At 40.3% G+C, this 24,471-nt stretch overlaps 1 protein-coding gene across 8 annotated transcripts in view; it reads right to left on the minus strand.

Moving 5' to 3' along the window:
• Positions 1-24,471, minus strand: part of Chd8 (chromodomain helicase DNA binding protein 8) — a 60,039-nt gene that overhangs the window by 16,834 nt on the left and 18,734 nt on the right. For 6 of the 8 annotated variants that reach the window (XM_005412111.2, XM_005412113.2, XM_005412115.2 and 3 more), the window contains exons 2-16: positions 22,236-23,296; positions 21,074-21,445; positions 20,068-20,453; positions 19,160-19,274; positions 9,342-9,524; positions 9,193-9,261; positions 8,823-8,878; positions 8,232-8,349; positions 7,222-7,305; positions 4,694-4,831; positions 3,796-3,917; positions 3,403-3,646; positions 2,121-2,297; positions 831-974; positions 87-342 (exon numbers count right to left, since the gene is read on the minus strand). In XM_005412111.2, the coding sequence (XP_005412168.1) occupies positions 87-342; positions 831-974; positions 2,121-2,297; positions 3,403-3,646; positions 3,796-3,917; positions 4,694-4,831; positions 7,222-7,305; positions 8,232-8,349; positions 8,823-8,878; positions 9,193-9,261; positions 9,342-9,524; positions 19,160-19,274; positions 20,068-20,453; positions 21,074-21,445; positions 22,236-23,078 (3,307 nt within the window). In that variant the 5' untranslated portion in view covers positions 23,079-23,296. The remainder of the gene's footprint in view (positions 1-86; positions 343-830; positions 975-2,120; positions 2,298-3,402; positions 3,647-3,795; positions 3,918-4,693; positions 4,832-7,221; positions 7,306-8,231; positions 8,350-8,822; positions 8,879-9,192; positions 9,262-9,341; positions 9,525-19,159; positions 19,275-20,067; positions 20,454-21,073; positions 21,446-22,235; positions 23,297-24,471) is intronic. The other 2 variants (XM_005412109.2, XM_005412112.2) reach the window with 1 other exon arrangement.

The following is a 24,471-nucleotide window of genomic DNA, read 5'->3' on the forward strand; positions in this document are numbered from 1 at the left end:
GCCCCACCCCGAAACTTGATGGAGCAGTCAGTGCATCCACTCCAAGAAGTTCTCACTGAGAAGGCAAACACAAGCAGTTCGCTCACCGTTGATGAGATAGGGATGGTTGCAGCACTTGCGCAGTTCCATCATGGTGTTGAGTAGATTGGGCATGTTGGTATGCCCTGCTCCCTTGGACAGAAAGGAGAAGTTCTTCTCCAAAATAGCACGGTAGTATTTCTTCTGGATGTTCGTCAGCTCTACTTCAATAATGGTTTCCTGTTTTGGAGCCAAGTTTTTTTCAACATCCTCTTTGAGCCTTCTTAGCATCATTGGTTTGAGAATGGCCTGCAGCTTTTGAACCTGTGGTTCATTACACAGAGAAAAATAAACCAATAAATGAGTACAAATATTTTCACAATATAGGAAAACATGGGAAAAAAACAAAATTACAGGTTTCTATTATCTGAGGAATAAAGGTTTTGGATAGTGCCACAGATGATGTGACCAAGAGTTCAGAAAGGTACTGGGGGCACATGGCAACCACTTTTTTTTTTTTTTTTTTTAATTTTTTTTTTATTTTAAAGAATAAAAGAAGGATAACATAATAATAGGGGGGACTTAGCAAATTACAGACAAAATGGTAGGAAATTATCAATGGTTATCGTTTTACGTATTATCTACAAAATAGTTTCTCAGGAAAACAAATAGACAAATAATAGTGAATTAAAGACAAAAGAGGTAGGAGATTATCAAGAGTTGTTGTGCTATACTTTGGTATCTTCAAAGTGGCTTCTAAAGCAACCACTTTTTTGATCCCAGGTTTGTACCTCATCAGACAGCTTTCCTACCTGCTCTTCTGTCTTAAGATCCCCGAAGTCCTTAAGGAACTCTGATTCTGAGGGAAACTGTGAAGGTTCCAAGAAATGAAGTAAGCTAAACAGTTCCTCCACAGTATTTTGCAGTGGTGTTCCTGTGAGTAGCACTTTATGTTCCTAGAAATGCAGAAAACAGAATGATAAAATTCGAAGACACAAAGGACCATTAGGTGTTTCCATCAAATATATGATCTTTAGCTTTAATATCTTCAACTATAAAATCACTGCAAAGAACCACATTACTGTCTATAAATTTTTCTTTCACTCTCCCTCTCCTTCGAAAACACCTTTAAGAACCTCCCTGGAAGAAAAAAAAAAAAAAAGAACCTCCCTGGTATTATTTAACATATTGGGGACGGGCATGGTGGCGCATGCCTGTAATCCCAGCACTCGGGAGGCTGAGGCAGGAGGATCATTGCGAGTTCAAGACCAGCCTGGGCTGCAAAGTGAGCTCAAGACCAGCCTGAACTGCATAATGAAACCCTGTCTCAAAGAGACAAAAAAACAAAACAAAACAAATTGAAACAACATTAATTTCATGTTTATAAGCAAATAAAGAAGCAACACGCTGTTTTTTCCAATTTCATATGCATCTGCTACACTCAACTCCCCACAAATATCCTCATTTGCCCTTTTCTAGAAAGTGCACCTCTGCTGGATTTAATATGACCATTAATTAATCCCTTGTAGCTCATCTTCTTCAATCTAGGCTTGCCTTGTGACTTGCTGTGACAAAGAGAAACTGAGTTTGCAGAGCCCCACTCAAAGGCCGTGTAGTTCTGCCTTTGCCCTTTTGAAGCTCTGCCCTGACACTCCTTGTAAAGAAGCCCGCCTGGCTCGGAGAGATGAAGAGGTCACACGGAAGGCAGCCCAACCCCAGCAGTGCTAACTGCCCCCTGCAGCGGCATTCGGAGTGCCAGACAAGCGCCAGAGAAACATTAGCTGAGCTGGCCTAAGTGAGCAAGAGAACTATGAAAGCTGTCTTAAGGCAGTAAATTTTGGGGTATTATATATATGCAGAAATAGTTAATTAACAGTCTCCCTTGGCTCGCTTTGTTTTGGCTGGGAACCACTAAACTACAATTTGTTTCTGATTCTAAAATTTGTAACTTTTATAGGACTTTCAGGTTATTATTCCAGTAGTCATATCCACCACTCAAGAGTCCTACTCTTTCTTCTCGTAGTTCAGGGTTATTTTCATTCCACGGGGAAATAGTGACAACTGCGGGTGCTGTTGCCCACAAGTGAGCATGGGACACTCACCAGGTCCATGTGCTTAAGACTATCGAGCAGCTTGCAGTTACGGTTTTTCAGTCGGTGGGCTTCGTCAATGATGACACAACGCCATTCAATTTCACGAAGCTCAGGACAGTCCGACAAAATCATCTCAAAAGTGGTGATCAGGGCATCAAACTTGTATGCGCCTGGGATAAGGCGTCCCTAAGCATGAAGGCAGCAAAGTCAGAAAAAAACCTAATAAATACATAAATTATTAACTGATATCTTTTAAATTACTTTTCTGTATTCACATAGGTTTAACATAAAATACAAGCTACCATTACCCTCTCCACTGCTGTGTATAACTCTGACACACACTGCCAAATCACTTCATGTAAGATACATACTGCTTCTTTATTTACCTTCCTGGGAAAAAGACAGCCCTTTCAGGATAAAGTTAGAGACTTCTGATTCCATTATATGCCTAGCTTATGTGTGTCAGTCCTACATCTTTGTTGGTTAACAATGATACCCACAAATGTTGCACAATGCTGAGATATACAGAACAAAAATAAGGAGGAAATAACTAATACAGAACATAAATATATTGGTTACCATCAATTGCTATAAAATCTGCAAATAGTGATGAGAAAATTTGGTGTGGTAGAAATAGAAGCCACAAAACAAAACTAATAGCAGATAAACAATAATATTCAGTATTAATACAAGATGGGTAGGTAGTTCACTCTTTTCCAAATATACATAGAAAATGTAAAGGATCTTAATGAAAATTTCAGTAGACTAAGAAAAAAACCAAAAAAAGAAATAAATGTTCAAGGTCATTGCCATAAAAATTAAGAAATTTAAGTGGGTAAATGAATTTCACTCTGAGAAATACTATACAATTCATCAGTACTGGTAAAAATCTATTTAAAATGTATGTACTCAAAAATAAAGTCAGCCGATGAATCAAAATGTCTATTGGGTAAAAATACCATAGTCGAAACAACGCCCTACACACTGCAACATAAAAATGCACAGATCAGCTGGGCGTGGTAGCACACACCTATAATCCCAGCACTTGGGAGGCTGAGGCAGGAGGATAGTTGTCAATTTGAGACCAGCCTGGGCTACGAAGTGAGCTCAGGGCCAGCCTGAACTGCACAGTGAGACACTGTCTCAAAAAGAGAAAAAACAAAACAAAACAAAAAAACCACAAAAAACACAAATCATAGAGAACCTCACCAATTCATATGCAGTCACTAAAACACTAGGTACCTTGGCCTCTGTTTTCTAACCCACAATCTTGCCAACATACTTAACTCACCCGTGAGTCCTTGCAGTACATCTCATACTGCTGAATCATTTGCCGGCTGGCCAGGCTGCCGTGATACACGATGGTATTCATCTCAGTCCAGGTGTTGAACTCTCGCTCCCAATTAGTAATGGTGGACAGAGGAGCGATGACCAAGAAGGGGCCATGGATGCCCACGTTATATACCTCCTGCAAGAAGGCAATGGACTGAATAGTTTTGCCCAATCCCATCTCATCAGCCAGGATGCAGTTCTGCCTGCAGATTTACCAGGGGGAAAGAAGCATGTCAAAAAAAAAATACCATTTTAAAAAATAATGTACCTAGGAAGAAACTCTTTCAACAGAAAATGAGTAAAAATAACCCTAAACTACCCCTACATTTTGTGAGCCCACCCTTCTCTTTACCTGTTATACCAATTAAAGAGCAGCCAATTGACTCCCTCCAACTGATATTCTCGTAACTGGTTTCTGTTTTTATATTCATGTGACAGCTCCAATTTCTTCCAGGCACTTGCCTGTGGACGGTTCTAAAAAATAGAAAATCTGAATAAATAGGATGGAGGCGGTAATAAAATTAGGTAAGACATGATAGATAACTCTGGTAGTTAAAGACAATAAATTATTGCTTGCATTAAAATCTGTCAACTCTAAGCATTCTTAATGTTACTTAAAAATTTTTTAAAATGCACTGGTGACTTTTGGAGGATGCTAGGAACTACTTCATTATTCTGAAAACTGGAAAATAAAGGAAAAATAAAGCATGTTAAAAGGTACTAAGAAGAATAAAATTTTCAGACTATGAATAAATCCTACAGAAGGAGGGAGAGAAGATCAAGGAAGAACTAAAGAGAGACTCAAAACACACTAACTGATAGCAATATATGGACCCTTTTTAGAACACAACTCAATAGTAGGAAAAAAATCGAGGAAATGTATACAGTGATTGGGATTTGATAATTACAGAATGATTAAAATCTTTTGGATAAAATAATGCATTACCTTTTAGACATAAATATTGAAAATAATTACAGATGAAATAAAGGAATGTTCAATTTGTTTGAAGCAACCAGAGAAACCAGGCAAGGAATGAGTAGGAAATGATGCTGCGTGACAGATACATTATCTTATTTCTTCAGCCTTTGTATATTCAAAACTTTCCATACTAATAAAGAAAATTTCCATAACGAAAAGCTATGTAAACAACAGCCCCAAACAACAAAACTTCTGTAGGGAAAATACTACAGCACTGCATAGAACAGGCCTTCATACCTATACATTTACTTTTAAGTGCAAATACACTTACCACCCTTTTGAGTTCTGGATGCCTGGACTGGATCCGTTTAAATTCTCGAATCTTGCCCTCATCAACATCCTCTTTTAGCTCCCATGTACTATCCTCGTAAGGCAAAGAACACCATTTCACCAGGTAGTAAATTACAGGCTAGGAGAGAAGAAGCCAGCACTTTAATAAACTGATTCTGTGTTTCCAGTTGTAGTAAAAGAATAAGAACTAAGACTACAAAATCCGATGCAAAGTGTTGGAAACTAAAAGGTGCTGAAAAAGACTGAACACACCAGCCACAGGCTCACCTGATACACTATTTATGGCTTTGATCATTCTTCTAGGCAACTTATCAGAATCACTTCTTTCGTTTGTTTTTTTGTCCCCTCACCCCCGACCCTGGTACCGGGAATCCAACTCATGACCTTGCGCTTGCCAGGGAGGCGCTGTGCTGCTAAGCTAAATCCCCAGATCCTCAGAATCACTTCTGAAAGTAAAGTCTCTACCCAGTATTTCATAGGACACTAAGCATTAAAACACACTCATCAATCAAATGGACTGGGCAGGGCCTGGCTACTCTTCTCCTATACCGCGTTGAAATTAAAAGCTAGGGTTCCAAAAAAAACTATGCAGTCCAGGCTGGCCTCAACGATCCTCCTGCCCTAGCCTCACTCATGTTGGGATTACAAGCATGTGTCACCCACCATGTCAGGCCCATATTATTTTTCTGGCACCAAATTTGATATCACAGAAACCAGGCTACTTCTAGGATACAGAGCAGGGTGAATCTGGGAGAATACAAAGGCTGACTTCATTGAGCTTTGGAGGACTTCAATTTCTGAGTGCAGATGCACTCACTTCCAAGAGCATCACAGAATGGGAAAGAGATTTCCCATGAAGCTGAGCTAATTACAGGAGGGACTGTTACAGAGAGGAAGCATGAGCGAAGGGGAAGAGGAAAGATGGAAGCTCCAACGACAGCATGATGCTACAGGCATTCTGCTGCAAGGAGCAAACCAGCTCCTATTTTGACTGTTCCAGAAGCTGACGGATGTGACTACTTCCTTTGATTAGATGAGGCCTAGTGTAAAAAACAGAAATCTCTATTGAGTCACAGAATAGTCCTTAAGACAGAAAGCGGCAAGTGTGAAAGTGTCTCGAAGTAGTCACTGACCGAGGAGCCCTTACAACCAATCCAGCTGCTCTTGCACCTTGTTTTACTGTACCAACTAAGGTCCCTCTATCAAAACCACTGATACGGGTCATATACATCCGGCATTAGAACTTATTCTCCTAAGGATGATAACGTTTGTAATACTTATTTCTACTATTAGGTAACATAAAATGGATGGCCAATTAAGCTACTATGGAGAGGGTCAAATGCACACATAGACTGTTATCCAATCCTGGGCGCATGAAGTATGAAATCAGCGTGCCCAGACATTTTCATCTATTACGCCAGTCAGACCACATTTCAAAGGGACCAAACCAAGGCTGACTGCTTTTAGAAGGATAAATATGGTGGCAAAGAGAATAAGACTTTCAAAGCTGGGAAGGCCAAAATCATGAAAATGAGAAGGGTGGGGATATAGCTCAGTGGCACGGTGCCTGCCTGGCAAGTATGAGGTTGTCAGTTTGATTCCCGGTAGCCCTCCCCACAAAAAGAAGAAAAACAAGAAAATAATGAGAAGGATTTAAGTCAGTTATTCTGACTAATAACAGCCCCACTATCCAATCACATCCCAGAAATGAATACACAATGTATGTGTTCACCTCCCAGAATATATGTTAACTGAAGCATATTTGTTAGGATTTGAAGACAATGAATAGGTTCTAGACACCAAAGTTTTGTTTTGTTTTGTTTTGTTTTCTGTCTTTTTGAGACAGGGTCTCACTATGCAGCTCAGGCTGGCCTTCAGCTCACTTTGTAGCCTAGGTGGGCCTGGAACTCACAGTGATCCTCCTGCCTCAGCCTCCGGAGTGCTGGGATTACAGGCATGTGCCACCACGCCCGGCAACACCAAAGTTTCTGACTGCGAGATCCTGAAGTTTTACCAAACAGACTGAAGTTTGCAATTATAAAGAGGGAAGAATTTAACTTACAGGTCCAGTCACGGAGCTCGTAAGCCCAGCTCACCACTCAGCATTGACACCCTAACAAGGCTCACTTTTACTCCACTGGTTACAATATAGGTGATAACAATTTTGTTTATTAAATGCATGATTAGGATCAAGCTAGTTTATCCCAGTATTTTCATATTCATAAACTTAAGAATTTGTGACGCTCCCCTTTCTGCACCCCACACCCAACCTCCAAACGAATGAGGGAAAATGAGACAAAGGTGAATGACTCTTTAGTACTTATAATCTTGTCGAAATGTTTGTTTTGATCTCTCTACACTCTTACCTCTACACTGATACCACAGAAAAACTTAGAAATACCTTTTAATCCCAGGATTCTTCAGTTATATCTGAATAATAAAGAGACGGCAAGCAGACTAGCAGAAATCTGTAAGAGGGTTTTTATGTTCCCCCATGCCCCAACTCACCTCACCATTATCCTTATCAATACTGTGAGATTCATCCAATATCCTATCCACCTCTACATAGTCGGGATTGAAAGGTTCTTCATCCTAGATGAATTATGAAACCATGCAATTAAGATAAAAAGAAAATCATTGCCAGTAAACCACCCTCCTCCACCTCACCTTTAACAGATGATTATACTTCAAAATATTTCAATCCAGTGTGAGTTCCCCATTTTCACATTATTAAGTCCTACAAACTTACCTGTATCTGAACCTGTGGTCTTACTGTTCACCACAAAAAGCATCTCTTTTCCTAACAGAGGCTATTCACTCCACCTGTGCTTTGGATTCAGCCCTCGTTGCCCAAGATTCCTTCTCTCCTCAATCATTCCCATAAAACACACGAACCTACTCTACTGTTTCACACCTTTTGAAGAACTTCCCTTGACTCAACATCCCTCTGACACTTTTTCTGCTCTGCTTCATACTCAGACTCTCCAAGCACTTTAAACACGTGCCGTCCCCACTCCTTCACTATTCCTGTCTCTCCATGTCCCACTCTTCTTTCTAGCTGCACCATACAATTGTCAAGGTTGTAAATAACCTCCAAATTGTCAAATAATGGATATATTTCTTTACCCCTCTTCCACTACTGTTTAGTTAGTACTAACCTTGGATATAGGAAACTAAAAGCACCGTTATCACTGTTTCTATTGATACTGGATTAGAAATTAGAGAAAATGTTTTCTCTTCATGATAGAGCTGCTTATGACTAAAGAGCCCATCCAGGGTTAAACACTGACATGAGAGGGAGAAGAGTGCCTCAAGAGCACCTGAGGTCACCTTCTCATCCCTTCTGAAAACACTTCAGGCCACATTTAATAAACAGGCCATATTAAACCTAGGAAGACAAGGCATGGAACAATTAAAAGTAAATAATCAAAATTAAAAATTTATACCTACAAACTAATTGTAAGTCTTTAATTTGTGCTTCTATGAAAGAAATGAGAGGCCACATGGATTCCAATTACCTCATGGAAGAAGTGTCTCATCTGGGCCATTTTGGTTTTGAAGCGTTTCAGTTTTTGATGGATTCTCTTATCCTTCTCTAACTGGGAGATAGTAGCCCATTCGCAGTGCAGGTAAGAGCTAAGGGAATGGAAAGAAGTAATTACGGCGTGAGAAAGGGACAGTGGCTTGAGATTTCAGGACTGACCAGTGGGAGACTTGACAAACGGGCTTGAACTGGGAAACCGCTTAGATCAGCGCCTTGGAACTGTTTGCAAACTGCACCGTCCGGGGTGCACTACAGCATTCACATTTCCACACAGCCCCCAAGTAATGCTAATTCTCAAGGACCAGACTCCAATAGAGTAGCAAGGCCTTAGTGATAAACTAAGATAGAGAAGACCGATCCCACCCCACCTTCCTGCAAAGAAACAGTAACAGAAATTCCTGTCCCTGACTTCCTTTCTGAATGGCCACTTCCCCCAGCAGCAATGGCAGTCTGGGATAGGAGACTATAAAGAGGGATACATTCCCACCCATGACGGTCTACATAGAAGACCTTTACACAGTCCTGTGGAATCTAATGTGAAAAGCTTTTTACACAGGTAACGTACTAGTTCTTGTACTTGACAAAGAATTCTTCTGCTTCAGTATATTGTCCAGAAGGAAGCTGAGAAGAAACAAAGAAACTTCAGTCATTAATCCATCTTTAATTTTAACCGCACCTGGCAAACTGCATCCTAATGCTCTCTGAATATATTTTTGACCAAAAACTCATCTGATACTGCAATACTAGAGACCTGACAGGTGGAAACATAAGCATTTACACATCATAAACAGGTAAGTGGAAGAGGCAAAAAGATAATTACGATTTTCTAGCTAACTTTGTTCCGTTACCTCACTTAACTCTACCCTAGGAACATATCCTGCATCCACAGGTATTCCCTAAATAATGGACTAACACTAAAGACAGAGAGGCCTCACCTCCTTCTTCACAATTCGCATAGAAAGTACTTTGTCTACAATAGCTGCATCTTCTTCACTGGGATTCTCCTGCAGAAAAGATGCAGTCAGTCAACAAATGATTGCAAGAGCAGGACAAACCTCTCAGACTGCTCATGCTCTCAGCTCACCACAAAGAATTGCATAGAAGGCAAAGTCTCCCCGTCTGGCTCTTGCACTGGCTCAGGGAGGACAGGCTCAGGTTTTATTGGACCAGTCACGTCTACCTCTTCTTCTTCTTCATCATCCGTGATCTTTATATCCAGGTCCTCAGTATATTTTTTTCGCTTAACTTGCCGGTTTGAACGTCTCTTCTGTTGGGAGAAAAAGGTTAAAAGTAACTAACTGCTTAAGGCCCTCAAAGACAGAACCCGTAAAATCACTTGCCTATGTTCATATACTTAGATTTTACTCAAAAATATCCATGAAAAACCAGGTCAAAAGATGATAAAGAGCTTATCTGTCAAGTTAGTTGACGGTTTACAGGTATTAAATGTATCAATTTGCTGAACTGCGTTATCAGAGGACCGCAGCCCACAGACAGAAACCTGCACACTGTTGGTAAAAAGGCCTAGGAAGTTGAAGGCACAGGGTACAATATATTTCAATAAGCTTGAAGTGCAGAAGTACAGGAATTTTTTTTACTAATTTTTCTTTTTTGTTTCAATAGTTCCATGTTTTAGTAAGTACAACCATACTACATTATTTAGTTGCTTTTTTAGCTAGCAGTATTTAAGAGATATTTTCCTTATCAGGACATTTTATATCTACTTTACTCTTCTAAGTGGTTAAATAAAACATCTTTAAAGTAATTCAACAAATACATGTAGCATACGATAAAAAATTGGGGAGGAAGGTGAAAAACTATTATCTTTTAAATTACAACACACCCTTGGAAAACCTAAAAGAATTAAATGAAAAGAGTATTGAAATTTGCTGGGAGTGCTGGCACACGCCTGTAATCTCAGCACTTGGGAGGCGGAAGCAGGAGGATCAACACAAATTCCAGGCCAGCCTGAGCTATACTGCAAGACCGTAGTATTGAAATTCAACAAACGTGCTTGGCATAAAGTTAATTTTTGAGGTGCTCCTCACTTGAGGGCCTACATTCTCTTTTCTCTGAGTGTGTACTTCTTCAACTCTATAATAAACCTTCCTACGCCTCTGAAAAAAAATTTAAAATTGAAAATCAACAGCAATTCCTACAAAGGTTGTTAGGAAAAAGGAGGAAGAAATAAAGGTAGGGGCGCAACAGGGCAGGTTTGTTTCAGAACAATCCTGGGAGGGGCCACATCAGGTAACTCTCGCACATGGTCCTTTATAGGGTCATGAGCATGTGGGGGGCTGTGAAAGGAAGAGGTCAAAATGCAGCTGTTGAGAGGAAGAGTTCAGTGAGGTGGAGCTGCGGTGCTCACCACAGCAAGGCTTGAGGACGAATAGAGAGTGATGGCTGCTTGTCAAGAGCAGGGCTCAATAACGATGGGAGCTTTGGGGTGGAGCTGCGCTTACTGAGCTGATGAACTCATGATTATACCGCACGTCTCCAAGCACAGAGGGAGGGAGAGGTTCAGAGGGTCTTTGCTCAGCCGAGGGTGACTGCAGGTGGATTCCTTCAAAGGTGGCAAGAAAATACAATGAAAGAAAAGATTCCGAAGATGGACATGGAACTGCATGCTTATAATCTAAGCTACTCTGGAGACTAAGGCAGGGTAATTGGAAAACAGCCTGGGCAACTTAGTGAGGCCTTGCCTCAAAATAAAAATAACAGAATGGTATACAGCTCAGTGGTACAGCACTTGCCTAGCATGCATGAGGCCTTAAGTTCAATCCACAGCACCACAAAATAAAAAAAGGAAAGGAAAGACAAGGAAAGGAAAGGAAGATCTGATTTATGAAAACACAAAAATTATCTAATGATTAAATTTAAAATAACACAGATCTAAAAAATCTATTTGAGGAAAACTTTATACAATATAGGACATTGGGCTGGGGATATAGCTCAGCAGCAGAACGCCTGCCTGGCAAGCACGAGTTCAACTCCCAATACCAAAAAAAAAAAAAAAAAAAAAAGAATATATAGGAAATAAAAGATAAGTGAACAATAAACATACTATTCTTAAGTCTTGAGGAAGACTAAATTCTTCCTAATATAGAAACTTGACAAGAGCCAGGTGTGGTGGCGCACACCTGTCATCCCAGCACTCGGGAGACTGAGACAGGAGGATTGTTCCAAGTTCCAAGCCAGCCTGGGCTACAAAGCGAGTTCAAGGCCAGCCTGAAATGCATGGTGAGACCCTGTCTCAAAAAGGTAAAAAAGAAAGAAACCTGGCAAAACAAAAATTAAGAACACCTTTAAAGAGATGAACTGATTCCAAAATACAAAGAGAGAAATGAACATTCAAGAACAAGCAGGAGAAGTAAGAAAAGGTACAGTAATCCAGCCAGATGCAGAGAACAATCTGAAGCTATACTAATTAGCAAACCTTAGTACTCCCTAAGAGACAAAATGGTTTAAAAGAATTACCCATATATAAACTAAAATATGCATGTGGATTTAGAACATGATAAAGAGTATTTGTAAAACAAAACAAAAAGAATGTTTTGAAAAATAATCAGTGATGGAAATATGGATTACTTTATAACTGGGAATGGGAACAACTAGCTAGTCATGTAGAGGATGAAAAACAACACAATTTTAAAAGGATCAAGGACTTTATGTGTGAAAAAGAAAATTTGGAAGAATTTTTAAAATAATCTTGGAGTAGGGAAAATCTTCCTCACAAACTGGTTTCCTCATGGATTGTCCTAAATTTGAGGTCAGCTTGGGCTCCACAATGAGTTCAAGACCAGCCTGGACTATATAGCAAGACTCTATCTGAAAAGAGAGAGAGAGAGAGAGAGAGAGAGAGAGAGAGAAAGCGGGGGAGGAGGGAGAGGCAGACACAGACACACAGAGAAAGACTGATTGATCCTGTCACAAAACTTTAAAAAATAAATAAAAGGGGAGACAATGCAGCTCAGTACAAAGTCCCTGAGTTCAATTCTGTTGTATGAATGAATAGATGAACTAATGATTAAGAAGGAGCAAAAGAGAGAATAGAACATCTGAAACAGGCTGTGGACGTAGCTCAGCGGACAATTGCTTGCTTACCATGTTAGACACTAGGTATGATTCTCGGTACCACAAAACAGAAAAAAAAACAAAAAAACCCTGGAACTCATATGTAATGATCAAAATACAAATGAACGTGATCTCAATAGAAGAAAATTTGACAATATTCTTTGGGTCAGCAATTCCACTTTAAAGATATTATCTTGCAGATAAGTTTACACATGTGTACAAATCACTGTAGCAATAATTGTGGCAGCAAAACACCACCCTCCAGAAAAAAAGAAACAAGCAAAAGGACCATGAACTCTGCAATGGTTACATTATGTTACAGCATTAAAAAAGAACAACACAGAATGAGACAGATTGATAATAACATGTTGAAGATGTGTGGTAACTCAAAGTCTCGCTGTAGGGGCAAGTGTGAATGACATAATCACTCTGGAAAACTGGCACATGCTTACAATTTCTGCTTGCCCCCTGGTCTATTAATTCTATTCCTAGGGATTTAGTCAGGAGAAACAAAAACCTACGTCTACAAAATATTTGTACTAGAATTGTTCACTGCCACCTTTTCCATAATAGTCACAAATTGGAAACAACCTAAATGTTCATCAAAAGAAGAACAGATACATGAATTATGATATATTCATATATATGTATTTTTTAAACCGGGGATCAAACCCAAGGGCACTCTACCACTGAGCAATCCCCCCTATTCTTTTCCTTTTAAATTAGGTGACATCTTGCACAGCCTCAAATATCACTTAAGGAAAAAAAAGAAAGAATAACTACTAATACATTTAAATGGAGGAATCTCAAAAGCATTATGGTAAAAGTGAGACACAAGAATGTATGCATAGGCTACCATAACTTTTCAGGATACACTTTTCTTTTCTCCTTCTCTTTTTCTATTTACTTGGCTGAGCTCAATCTGCAGAGCCACTTTCTCTCCCACTCTTCATTTTTGTTTTCTTGAGTAAATTTTACCACTGCTCTTAAAAAAAAAAAAAAAGAATATATGCGGATACTACATGATTTCACATGAAATTCAAGAACAGGCTAACTTAATTTAGGGTGGCAAGCTGGGTGCGGTGGTGCACACCTGTAATCCCAGCACTCAGGAGGCTGAGGCAGAAGGACTGCCATGAATTTGAGGCTAGCCTGGGCTGCATAAGCAAGTTCAAGGCCAGCAAACACTATATAGCAAGACCCTGTCTCAAAAAAAAAATTTAGGGTGACAGAAATCAGAATAGGCTATAAACTGAGAGAGAGAGGAGCAGAAGAAAAATATCAGAACTGTGGATGCCTATGGAGAGAAAGGGTAGATTGGCTGGCTGAAGAGTACAGGGAATATTCTAGAAATGTTCTTTTATCTTCATATAGGTAATGGTTAGCTGGATGTATACATTTGTTTAAACTCACAAAATTACATAAATAAGATCTGAACATATTCCACTTTATGCATGCTATGACTTATACGTGAGTTGAATGTCATGGGGACACTGAATGTCTTGGCAAAACACTTAGGTGTTGAGATTCAACCCCAATAGTGCGGTATTAAGGGGCAGAAAACTTATACAACCAGAGGTTTAGAGGTGGGCTGCTGGTGGGTAACTGAGTATAGAGGAAGTAATCAGGGTGGAGACCCTTTCACTGAATACTAGTGGCTTTATAAAAAAATAGGGTGGGGTGGAATGCAATCACTGCAGCACTGCCTTCTATGTATGGTGTCCTATGTTCAATCTTCAGCACCCTTCACCACAAAAGAATACCTGGAAACCTGCCTGAACCACACAGTGAGACCCTGTCTCAAAAAACAAACCAAGCCAGGCTTGGTGGCACATGCCTGTAATCCCATCGCTCGGAAGGCTGAGGCAGGAGGACTGCTATGAGTTCAAGGCCAACTTGGGTTACAAAGTGAGTTCATTCAAGTCCAGCCTGAACTGCACAGCAAAACCCTGTCTCAAAAAGACAAAAAAACAAAGCAAAACACTGAAGATGTATAAAATACTGATAATTATTTGCAGGCATGCCCAACCTATGACCTGCTGTTTTTCTGCTCTCTCTCTTTTTTAATGTTATAATAAAAATTTAAAGGGAAGTTTTACTACTTGTATACATTAACTACATTACATTTTCATATGTGGCCCAAGGCAATTTCCCTTCACTCAGAAAAAACAAGAGCAAGCCAGATGTGGTAGTGCACGTTTGTTATCTCAGCACTCAAGAGGTTGAGGCAGGAGGCTAACCACAAGCTTGAGACTAGCCTGGTCTACATAGTGAGTTCAATGTCAGCCTGAACTACATAGTGAGCCCGTCTTAAAATGTGAGCTACAGGCTGATCGTGCCAGTTAAAAGTAGGATTAGGAGAGACTATTATTTTTTAACTTATATACTTGTGTATCATTTAATTTTTATTGCATTCATCATGTAGGATTCTTATAATAATAATTCTTAAGGTTAGGGAATAATTAAAAACATTTACTTGGATTTGCTTTAAAATAATCTAGAAACAGAGCAGGACTGGGAGTGGGAGGAAGGATAAATAGCCACCTGTTGGTAAGTACTGAAGTAGGAGACTTCATTAAATCACCTCTACCTTTACACATGTTTCAAATTTTCCATAATAAAAAGAAGGGTCAGGGACTGGGCATGGTGGCTCTGGCCTTAGTCCCAGTATTAGGGAGGCTGAGGCAGGAGGATTGCCAGGAGCTCAAGGCCAGCCTGAACTACATAGTGAGACTCTATCTCAAAAAACAGAGAAACATACAAGCAAACAAATAGGAAGGCTGGGGCAAGACTGGGCTAGATTTTTTTTCAGATAAAGAAAAATACCCAAAATGTACCCGAGAGAAAACAATATAAAAGAGTACATATAAAACAGTAGTAGTATATTGTGGAAGCAGAAAGCTCATGAAAATAAACAATATTTCTAAAATGATACAAAAAATGGTACCAGAGGATGCCTCCAGGGAGAACTAAGAGTCTGTAAAATGAGAGACTGGTAGCATATACTTTTTTGCACTGTTGTAATTTTTCTCAAATATATATATATATATATATATATATATATATATATATATATATATATATATATATTTCAAACTAAAAAAATACACTAGGAAATGGTCAGAGTTAAAAAAAAACTTTACAGTTCCAAAGGCTGAAATAATAAAGTACAGTAATCATGTTCTACTGACCCTTTAACTTCTGTCCTCAAAAATACGTATTTTGATCAACTGCTTGTGTGTTCTTCCAGAGAAAATGACGCATAGACATGTTTGTACAAATACACATACATAGTTTAAGTTATAAAATACGATAATGCTATTGCATACCTCGATTTTTGCAGTTAATATGGGTATGCTGGTGTGGAAAACTTCCCAATCTACTTCAATGTTTTTAACTGCCATGTAGCATTCCATTGCATACATTTTAAAAATTTTATTTATCAATGGACACCTACTTTTTAGACAGTTTTGCTTTTGTAAATATTGTTACACTAACATATATCCATAAGTATATATGAATGTATGTGTATATCACTGCATACTTTCGAGAATATATTCACAAGGTAATTTCCTAGATGTAGAGCCACTAAGTCAAAATGTACTAGTATTTTAAATGTTGCTATGGGGCTGGGGATGTGGCTCAGTGGTAGAGCTCTTGCCTTGCATGTACAAGGCCCTGGCTTCAATCCCTAGCACCACACACACACACACACACACACACACACACACGTCCCACTTAAATTTTGCTATGTATTGAAATGTCAACTTGCCAAAAAGATTGTCCCAATTTAAGTGTCTGCTTCTTAACTTCATTTTCAACTTTGGCACTGGCATTCGTCATGTGCCAAGTATGCCCTTCTCCTCCCCCAATTCCTGCTGAAACCCTAACCTCTTGTGCCTCACTGTATCTGAACATAAAAGCTTTAAAAGTGTAACAGATGAAGCCACTGGAGTAGGCCCTAAACCAATGGCTGCTGTTCCTTTTCCTTCTTTATTTTTTTTTAAAAATTTATTCAAAAGAGTAAAAGAAGGATAACATAGTAAGTAATAGGGGGATTTACCGAATTACAGACAAAGTGGTAGGACATTATCAATGGTTGTTATTTTACCTATTGGTATCTTCAAGACAGTTTCTCAGGAAAACAAATAGACAAATAATAGTGAGTTACAGATAAAAACGGTAGGAAACTATCAAGGATTATTGTACTGTACTTTGGTTTCTTCCGAGTGGTTTCTAGGGAAAACAAATAGAGCTATACATGACATTTTCCTTCTTTAAAACAGAGTCTTCCTATGTTGCCCAAGCCCAGGTCCCAAACTCCTGGGCTCCAGGTATTCTCCTGTCTCAGCTCAAGTGACTGTGACTTTAGATGTGTCCTACCATGCCTGGCTTGGTGTTCTCATAAGAGGAGGAAATTTGAACACACAAAGAAGTATCAGAGTTGTGCACCCACAGAGGAAAAACTATGTGAGGATACAGCAAGATGGGCATCTGCAAGTTAAGGAAGCCTGTGGACCCACTTCTGTAGTTTAACCTACCTCATCTGTGATATTGTGTTATGATGGCCCTAACAGACTAAAACACTTTTTGAATTTCACTAATCTTTGTATTCCTAGTAATATAAAAATCTGCCCATTTTACACATTATTTAATCCTTCTTATTTAGAAATATGTACATTACTTGGTGTGCTACTGTGAGTTAAGTACTGTTCTACGTACTTTATAAATGCTTACATTTAATCCTTATAACCACCATACTTAGTAGATACTATCTGCATTTTACAAGTGAAGAAACTGAGGCATCAAAAGATTATCTTGCTCAAAGTACAATGTTAGTAAATGATAGAGTTAGGACAAGGACCCCAAAATTCTGGTTCAGAACTATTATGCTGATTATGGAATATAAATCATACATAACTTTTTTTATCAAGTGCATCCATCTTTTCATGATTTCTAAATTGTATTATCTTCCTTACAAAGATCTACTCCAGCTGATAATTATAGAACCATTTATGCATACATTATAGAGTTCCTGACCACAGGATTGTGGTTTTTCTCCCCCCAGTACTGGGGGTCAAACTCAGAGCCTTTGCATCGAGCAACATCCCAAACCCTTACTTTGTTTTACTTTGAGACAGGTCCTTACCTCAGCCTTGGTCTCTCAAGTAGCTAGGACTGTAAGTATGTCCCACTGTGCCCAGCCTGTAACTTTAGTTTTCACATCATTCAATTAAATTGGAATTTGTTTTGGCATAGCAAGTTGAAACAAAAAATTTAGTTTTTCCCCTCTGAAATGGGTAGCTAGGGGCTGGGGATTTAGCTCAGTGGCAAAGCGCCTGCCTGGCAAGCGCAAGGTCATGAGTTCGGTTCCTGGTACCGGAGAAAAACCAAAAAAAAAAAAAAAAAAAATGGGTAGCTAGTTATCCTAACATAGCTTACTGAATGTTTTTCCTCATTAACTGCTAATGTTATTTTAATTACATGTACTAAATTCTCATCACAAGTCTATTCTTAGATGCTACAATATTTTATAATGTTATTTCTTTCCGAATTCCAAAGTCTTAGCACTCATTGTTTCGTAATATACTATAGTTGTCTATGGTTCTTTTTTTTATGCCCTATTTTCCTCTTTAAAAATGTCCTGGCTATTCTCATATGTTAATTCCTGCCAAAGGAAAAGTATCAGTGTGTCAATGTATTGAATATATTAAGAAAGAGAGGTGCCATTTGTAAGTATTAATAGTTAAAAAGGCACTCAACATTAACTTAGCCCAAAGCTCCACTTGCTAATGAAGAACTGAGACTGGTTAAGTAAATTTGCTAGGAACACAAAGTTACTTTGAAGCACCCATTGATCTCCTAAATGTTCTTTCTTTTTTTTTTTTTTCTGGTACCGGGAATTGAACTCATGACCTTGCATTTGCCAGGTAGGTGCTGTGCCACTGAGCTATATCTCCGACCCTATTTCTTTTCTTTTCTTTTTTTTTTTTTAAGACAGGGTCTTGCTTTGCAGTTCAGGTTGGCCTCAAACTCATCATGTAGTCCAGGCTAGCCTTGAACTCACAGCAATCCTCCTGCCTCAGCCTGCCAAGTGCTGGCATTACCGGTGTGTGCCACCACATTCAGCTCCTGAATTTTAATACAAGATACTTTCTAAATTAGAAAGTGCAACCAAAGATGATACTATAAGGCAATAAATCAAAGAAGATATTAAAGTTCTTCTAGCCCAGGTTCTTTTGGTCTCTTCAAATGGCTCTCATCTTCAAAAGGAAAGGAAAAAACTTTGTGCCTAAGCACCCAAAAATTCAAAGTCAGAACCCTGAAGTGTAGAAAAGGTAAGACAAAAGAGACTGGGGTACAGATCTAAAAGAAAGCAAAGTATTGATACAGCCATCACAGCAATCATGCACCACGATTTTGTATAAATTGTTCAGTTTCTGAAATACTGGTATATCAGAAAGTGAGTGCTATTTTTACAGTAATAGACTTTTTGTAAAAAACACAAAAATTTAGAAGACACTGACCAGAACCACTAACCTTTCAGACCTACTTTGGATCCTGGGTTGTTAGCCAAAATTAAATATGATTTTTCTTTAGGCTGAGTTTCCCTTATCTGAAATCCTTGGGACCAGAAGTATCCAAACATGAAGTTCATTTATGTTTCACAAGCACCTTACATACATAACCTGTAGGTAATTTTATTCAATATGACTGAGGTCAGATGTGGAACCGTTTTTAACTTGTGGCACCATGCTGGATTTTGGACTTCAGATTTTTAGATTAAGGATGCTTAACTTGTACTAATGTCTTCATGTATCCTTTTACCTGAATGCTGCTTTCTTCATCTTCCCGAGGTGACTGTGCAGGCATGACTTCCACATCTGAATTATCAGATGAGGTATTGCGTTTTCTCTTCTTACCCACTACAGGCGTGATGGTGCTACAAAGGAAAACCAATCTCATTTTCAGTGAGGGCAAGAAAATGTAAGGGTGAGAAAACATAATTAAACCATCACACACTAAGCTTCCAGTCAGAAGTGTTCGCATCTTTAGTCTACAGAACACAAAGTTACTGAGTATGTGAAAAAGGAAGATAATGGGGTTTGTGAACCACAGATCAACCTTGGTATCAGATTTGACAAATCCTTGCTACCACTGTGTTCATAAATATCTACAGGAAGGTGGCATCAGACAGCCCAAGGAATGCTAGGTTAAGAATCAGAAAAAGCCTTGTTTTAGCTCCAGTTTTGTCAGTAGATGGGGACTAGTTTTTCTTATTTTTAAACACTGGAAGTAGTATCTGTCACTGCAACTGTTGAGGATCAAGAGCTATGAAACTTGCTGTTTAAAAGCTGAAAAATCCTGTACATATATAAAGCCTGAAGAATCCCAAGGAGTAGAAGCCTCTGAGAAAGTAAAAGCTGTAAGACACAGAAGGGCAAGATAAGACATTCAACTGTCTCAAGAGTAATGGGAAGCCACAATTCCATCAACATTGCCCAAGGTTGACATCTCCAGTTCACAGATGAGATGCAATGACAGCTATGTCTGCAGCAGTTTTCTTTCTACTAGGATAGATGGCACAGATGCACTTAAGCAATAAGCACAGGGCAGACAATAGAAGTGCCTTATTATCATCTACACTAGATCACCCTGAATGAGGTGCATGCCATCTACCAGAAAAAGGTGAGTGCTCTCCCTCCAAAGTCCTATCAAATGAGCAGGGCACTCACTTCAGCTTGCTCCTGCCTTTGGTTTTGGAGGCGCCAGATGCTTTGCTCTTCTTTGGCTTTTCCTCCTTCAGCCTCTCCCCGCTGTTCTTTTTCCTGCGTTTCTTCTCACCTTCCTCCTCCGGCCGCACACTGGGCAACTCATCCTCATTCAGAACCCGAGGTATGTTCTGTTCACCCCGGGCGCGGGCCCTAGCGATGGCCTCTGCTACAATCCGGTTTGCTTTTTCCTGCTTCTTCTGGTGCTCCAGCCTGCGGTTTTCCTCCATGCCTGTCTTTCCCCCAGCATGAGGAGCGGAGCTTGCTGGTGATGACAGAGCCGCCACTTCACTGGCACTCAGAACTTTAACTACAGAGAGCCCAGAAGAAGCCCCTTGGGAAGAGCCAGCCTATAAAAACAAACACACTAAAATTTCAACATGTTTGCAGTTAAATGGCCTAAATAAATGTAGGCAGCACAGAAACTAGCTATCTAATTCCCCAAGAACCAGGCTCACACTAAGTCTTCCTGAACATCAACACATCTAAAAAATTGTACTTTTCACTGAGAAAAGGATGAGGAAAGAGAAGCATTCTGCCAATTTAAACTTCAGTCTTCTTGTACCACATGCTCACATCCATGACTGCAGAAAAATTACCACCAATATAGCCAATATTAGTTTCTGGCCTAAACGTAAAACAAAATTCAAATTATACCCTTGGCCTATACCTTCATCACCCCGTGGGTAGGAGAAGTCATCTTTACTTCACAACAATTTTAGGAAAAGGTTGCAAATTAAACATTTCAAAGACAAGCAATAAATGAATCATCTTTTATCTCCAGCCCACATGACCCTCTCCTCTTTCCATGAGACAATTAAAATAAGGTTTCTATATGTGAGAGAAACAAAACTGCATTTCCGGTGGGGTATAAATCTAGAATGTCTCACAATCAATAGTAAGTGGTTGCTGAAGCCAATATCCAGGGACTCAGAGGACTCTGCTTTTCCTTGCTATGCACGTCTCTCACCTGTGGCTGCAGTACCATCTTAAGTGGTACTGAAAGTCTCTGTCCTGGGCTTTGTCCTGGCCCCATGATCTGAGCCTGCTGCACAGAGGAGAGAGTCAGTGGCTGGCTTGAAGGTGGCTGCTGGGGCTGGGGCTGCGTTGATGGAGGCTGTGGTACAATCTGGATTTTTTGCTGCGGCTGCTGCACCTGCAGCTGGATTGTTACTACTTTGGCAGGCTGCCCCTGGGCATTCTTGGCTTGAGTCAGGGCTGCCAGCTGGTTGCCCTGTAACACTATCTTGCCTGGTAGACTCCCTAGTACAACATGCCGATGTCCTTGGGGACCTCCAGATTGTGGCTGCTGGAGGACCAGTGTGATGCGTTTTGATTCACCCTAAAGCGAAGAAAGGAAATTGCAAGAGAGGGACAATGTTAAAAAACGATACACCTCGACACACTTATTCCAGTTCTTTTCGACCTCAATTAAAACTTCTGAGGGTCAAAAACACTCATCCTCCTCCTATCTGTCCTGATGGAATCACTCCTATAACACTCTGTCCCACGGGTATCAAACTTATTTTAAAACAATTTGATAGGAGGATCACCATCTTTTTCATTTATTTTATTCTATGTCGGTCATTTCATTTTTTGAAATATACTAAAACAAGCTCTTATATTGAACTGCAAGCTGCCTCCTGACAGGTTCTACTTTTTTCAGTACTGCCCAGCATCCCCCCTAACTCTTCCATCCCGTTATTCAGAGCCTCCACTCTTTTATGATACTTTTGCAGAATAGGAAGGGGACGGTCTCAAGAATTCTCAAAGATGTTCCTTTGTCCCCATAGTGCCCTGTATTTTTCATAAAGTTTTGTAAGAGGCACTGTGAATTCTTGCTGTCCCTTTTCCCAGCAGACTGTGAGCTCCGTAAGGACATGAACTGCATCTGTCTTATTTGGCACAAGTTAGGCACAGTGTAAGCACGTAGTAAGAGCTCAGGAAATGTTAACATTAGTTGCTTCAAACCAGCATGTAAAATGCATGTACCAGTCAGCATTAACAGATACAAAGCAAAGATGGAGTTCAAACAGGCTTTCCTAGAGATTGCCGTCACGCGTGCTCTCTCTCATACAACTGCTAGGCCCACTACCAAACCAAAATTCACCTTCCCCTTTCACTCAAGTCACCTGGGTAGGTGTAGAGGTCAGTGTAACTGCAGGCTTCAGTGGGGGCCCTGCGGTCCCAGGGTTTCCAGCAGGAGCTGAACCCTTAACTGGCTGGAGGACCAGCTGCTTTACTGGTCGGCTGGGCTGGACAATGCGCTGAACAGCAGCCTGGTTCCCAGGGACCTTGGCGGCCAACACTGTGTTACCAGAGACGATGGAAACACCCGGTCGAAGGGGTGTGCCGGTTAGCACTTTGGTAAAAGTGACTTTTCCACCATTGGCTGTGCCAGCCACAAGGGGCTGAGCTGTGCTGGTGATACCTTGAGCCTGAATTTGTGCCACATGGGCACCAGTAACTGAGGAGCTGGGGGGGGCCTTAAGGATAACAATCTTAGGGGCTGACTGAGGTGCTTGCCCTCCAGCACTATTGGAGGAGACAGCTGTGGCAGAGACACCCATGAAAGGATTCCCTTGGCTCAGGATCTCCTGGCTCTTGGAGACCTGCAAAAGTCCCGATGTTGGCGTCGATGTCTGTAAGACAGGTTGGGCTGGCTGCTCCTGGCTGGCAGGCTGAGTGGTATAATCATGCAAGGTCAAAGATTCTGGAGCTGGAGCTGTGGATTCTTTGGGAAGTTCTGTGGGGGCTGTTTCCTCTGGTGGAGGGACCAGGTCACTTGCTGAAGAACTCCCCACATCACCACCTCCACCATCCTGGTTCATTTGATCCAAGGAGTCCAGAGAGCTTGGCAGTCCAAGGGCTTCCTCAATGGGATCTTGGGTGACCTGGTTAAAGCTGTCATCAGTCAGAGAGTCCAGGCCAAATAAATTTGGGTCATCAAACAAATCCATGATGGGGTCTGCCATCTTGGGAAAATAATGGAGGGTATCTCCTCAAGGTTTAGGGAGGGAAGGGGAGGGGGGTACTGGTTCTCCCCTCCCCTCCCCTATTAAGAAAAAAACGTACACAATGGACGAGGACTACTCTTCAAATAAAGAAGCAAGGAACAAGAGTGTGTCAGATTGTCCTTGACCTTCATGGAGCAAGATGACTAGGTCTGCAGAGGAAGATGGCGGCACTCCTACTGTGGGAACACAAATACAAATGAAAGGTAAGCAAAACTGGAGAGCTCAGAGAATTTCTCCTTCTTAATCACCACCCTTAATATCATACGGCATCCGAACAGAGAGAAGGGGAATGTGAGGAATTCTGAGGCTAGACATACGGCAGAAAGAACACCTACATTTCAGTTTCAAAACGATAATTAAATTAGATAAGAAGAAATAAACCACCTTCTTTTTGGGCTCTTACACCTACATACTTTGAAGCTTCTTTCTGTCAAAATCATTCAGCTGTATCTGTCCATTTCTTTTTACAATTCTCTTCTTAGGTAGAGACTAGGAAATTTAATACTCACTCACCTAATTTCAGTTCTTAAATTGGCAAAACCCAAAAATGTACCAGCAGAATTTCTATGGAAGGTAGGCAAAGGTTCCTGAGTATATTCTATTTTATAAATTTTCTTTGTACTTTAGATAGTTCTACTTACTACTGGCAAAAATAACTTTTTTTTTTCTCCTGAGACAGGGTCTCACTATGTAGTTCAGATTGGCCTTAAACTCACTATGTAATCTAGGCTGGCCTCAAATTTGCAGCAATCTTCTTCTTGCCTCAGCCTCCCAAGCACCAGGATTATAGGTGTGCACCACTACAGCCAGCAAAAATAACTATCTTTAACCAAGCTTATAATATGGCCTAAGCTTACAGTACAATTTTACCCAGCAAGTTTTGCAAACTTTATATGTACTAGTTAACATATTAATCTGTACATAGCGTTTTGTTCTGATATTCTCCCTTAAGAAACTGATTTACATTCTCAACTTCCTTAAGCATCTCCTATACATATCTTATATTCCAGCCCAATTATTCAAACAGTCCCCTTCCTGGGATCCCCACCTCCAGGACTTCACCTACTACACCTCTGTGCTTCTGTGTGGGACACATCTTCCTTACTCCAAACATCTTCCCACTGAAACGCTGCCCACCCTCAAAGGTCTTCTATTTCATGAAGTGAGCCCTGAGCCACTGTCCTTTTAACAACTGAACCATCTGTGATGACCCCATCCTTCCATCGCCTTTTTTTGTTTGTTTTTTTTTCTGGTACCGGGAATCGAACTCACGACCTTGCGCTTGCCAGGCAGGCGCTGTGCCGCTGAGCTAAATCCCTAGCCCCCTTCCATCGCCTTTAAACACAACATT

The sequence above is a fragment of the Chinchilla lanigera genome, unplaced genomic scaffold (genome assembly GCF_000276665.1).
Source record: "Chinchilla lanigera isolate Chin_1 unplaced genomic scaffold, ChiLan1.0 scaffold00149, whole genome shotgun sequence".
NCBI lineage: Eukaryota > Metazoa > Chordata > Mammalia > Rodentia > Chinchillidae > Chinchilla > Chinchilla lanigera.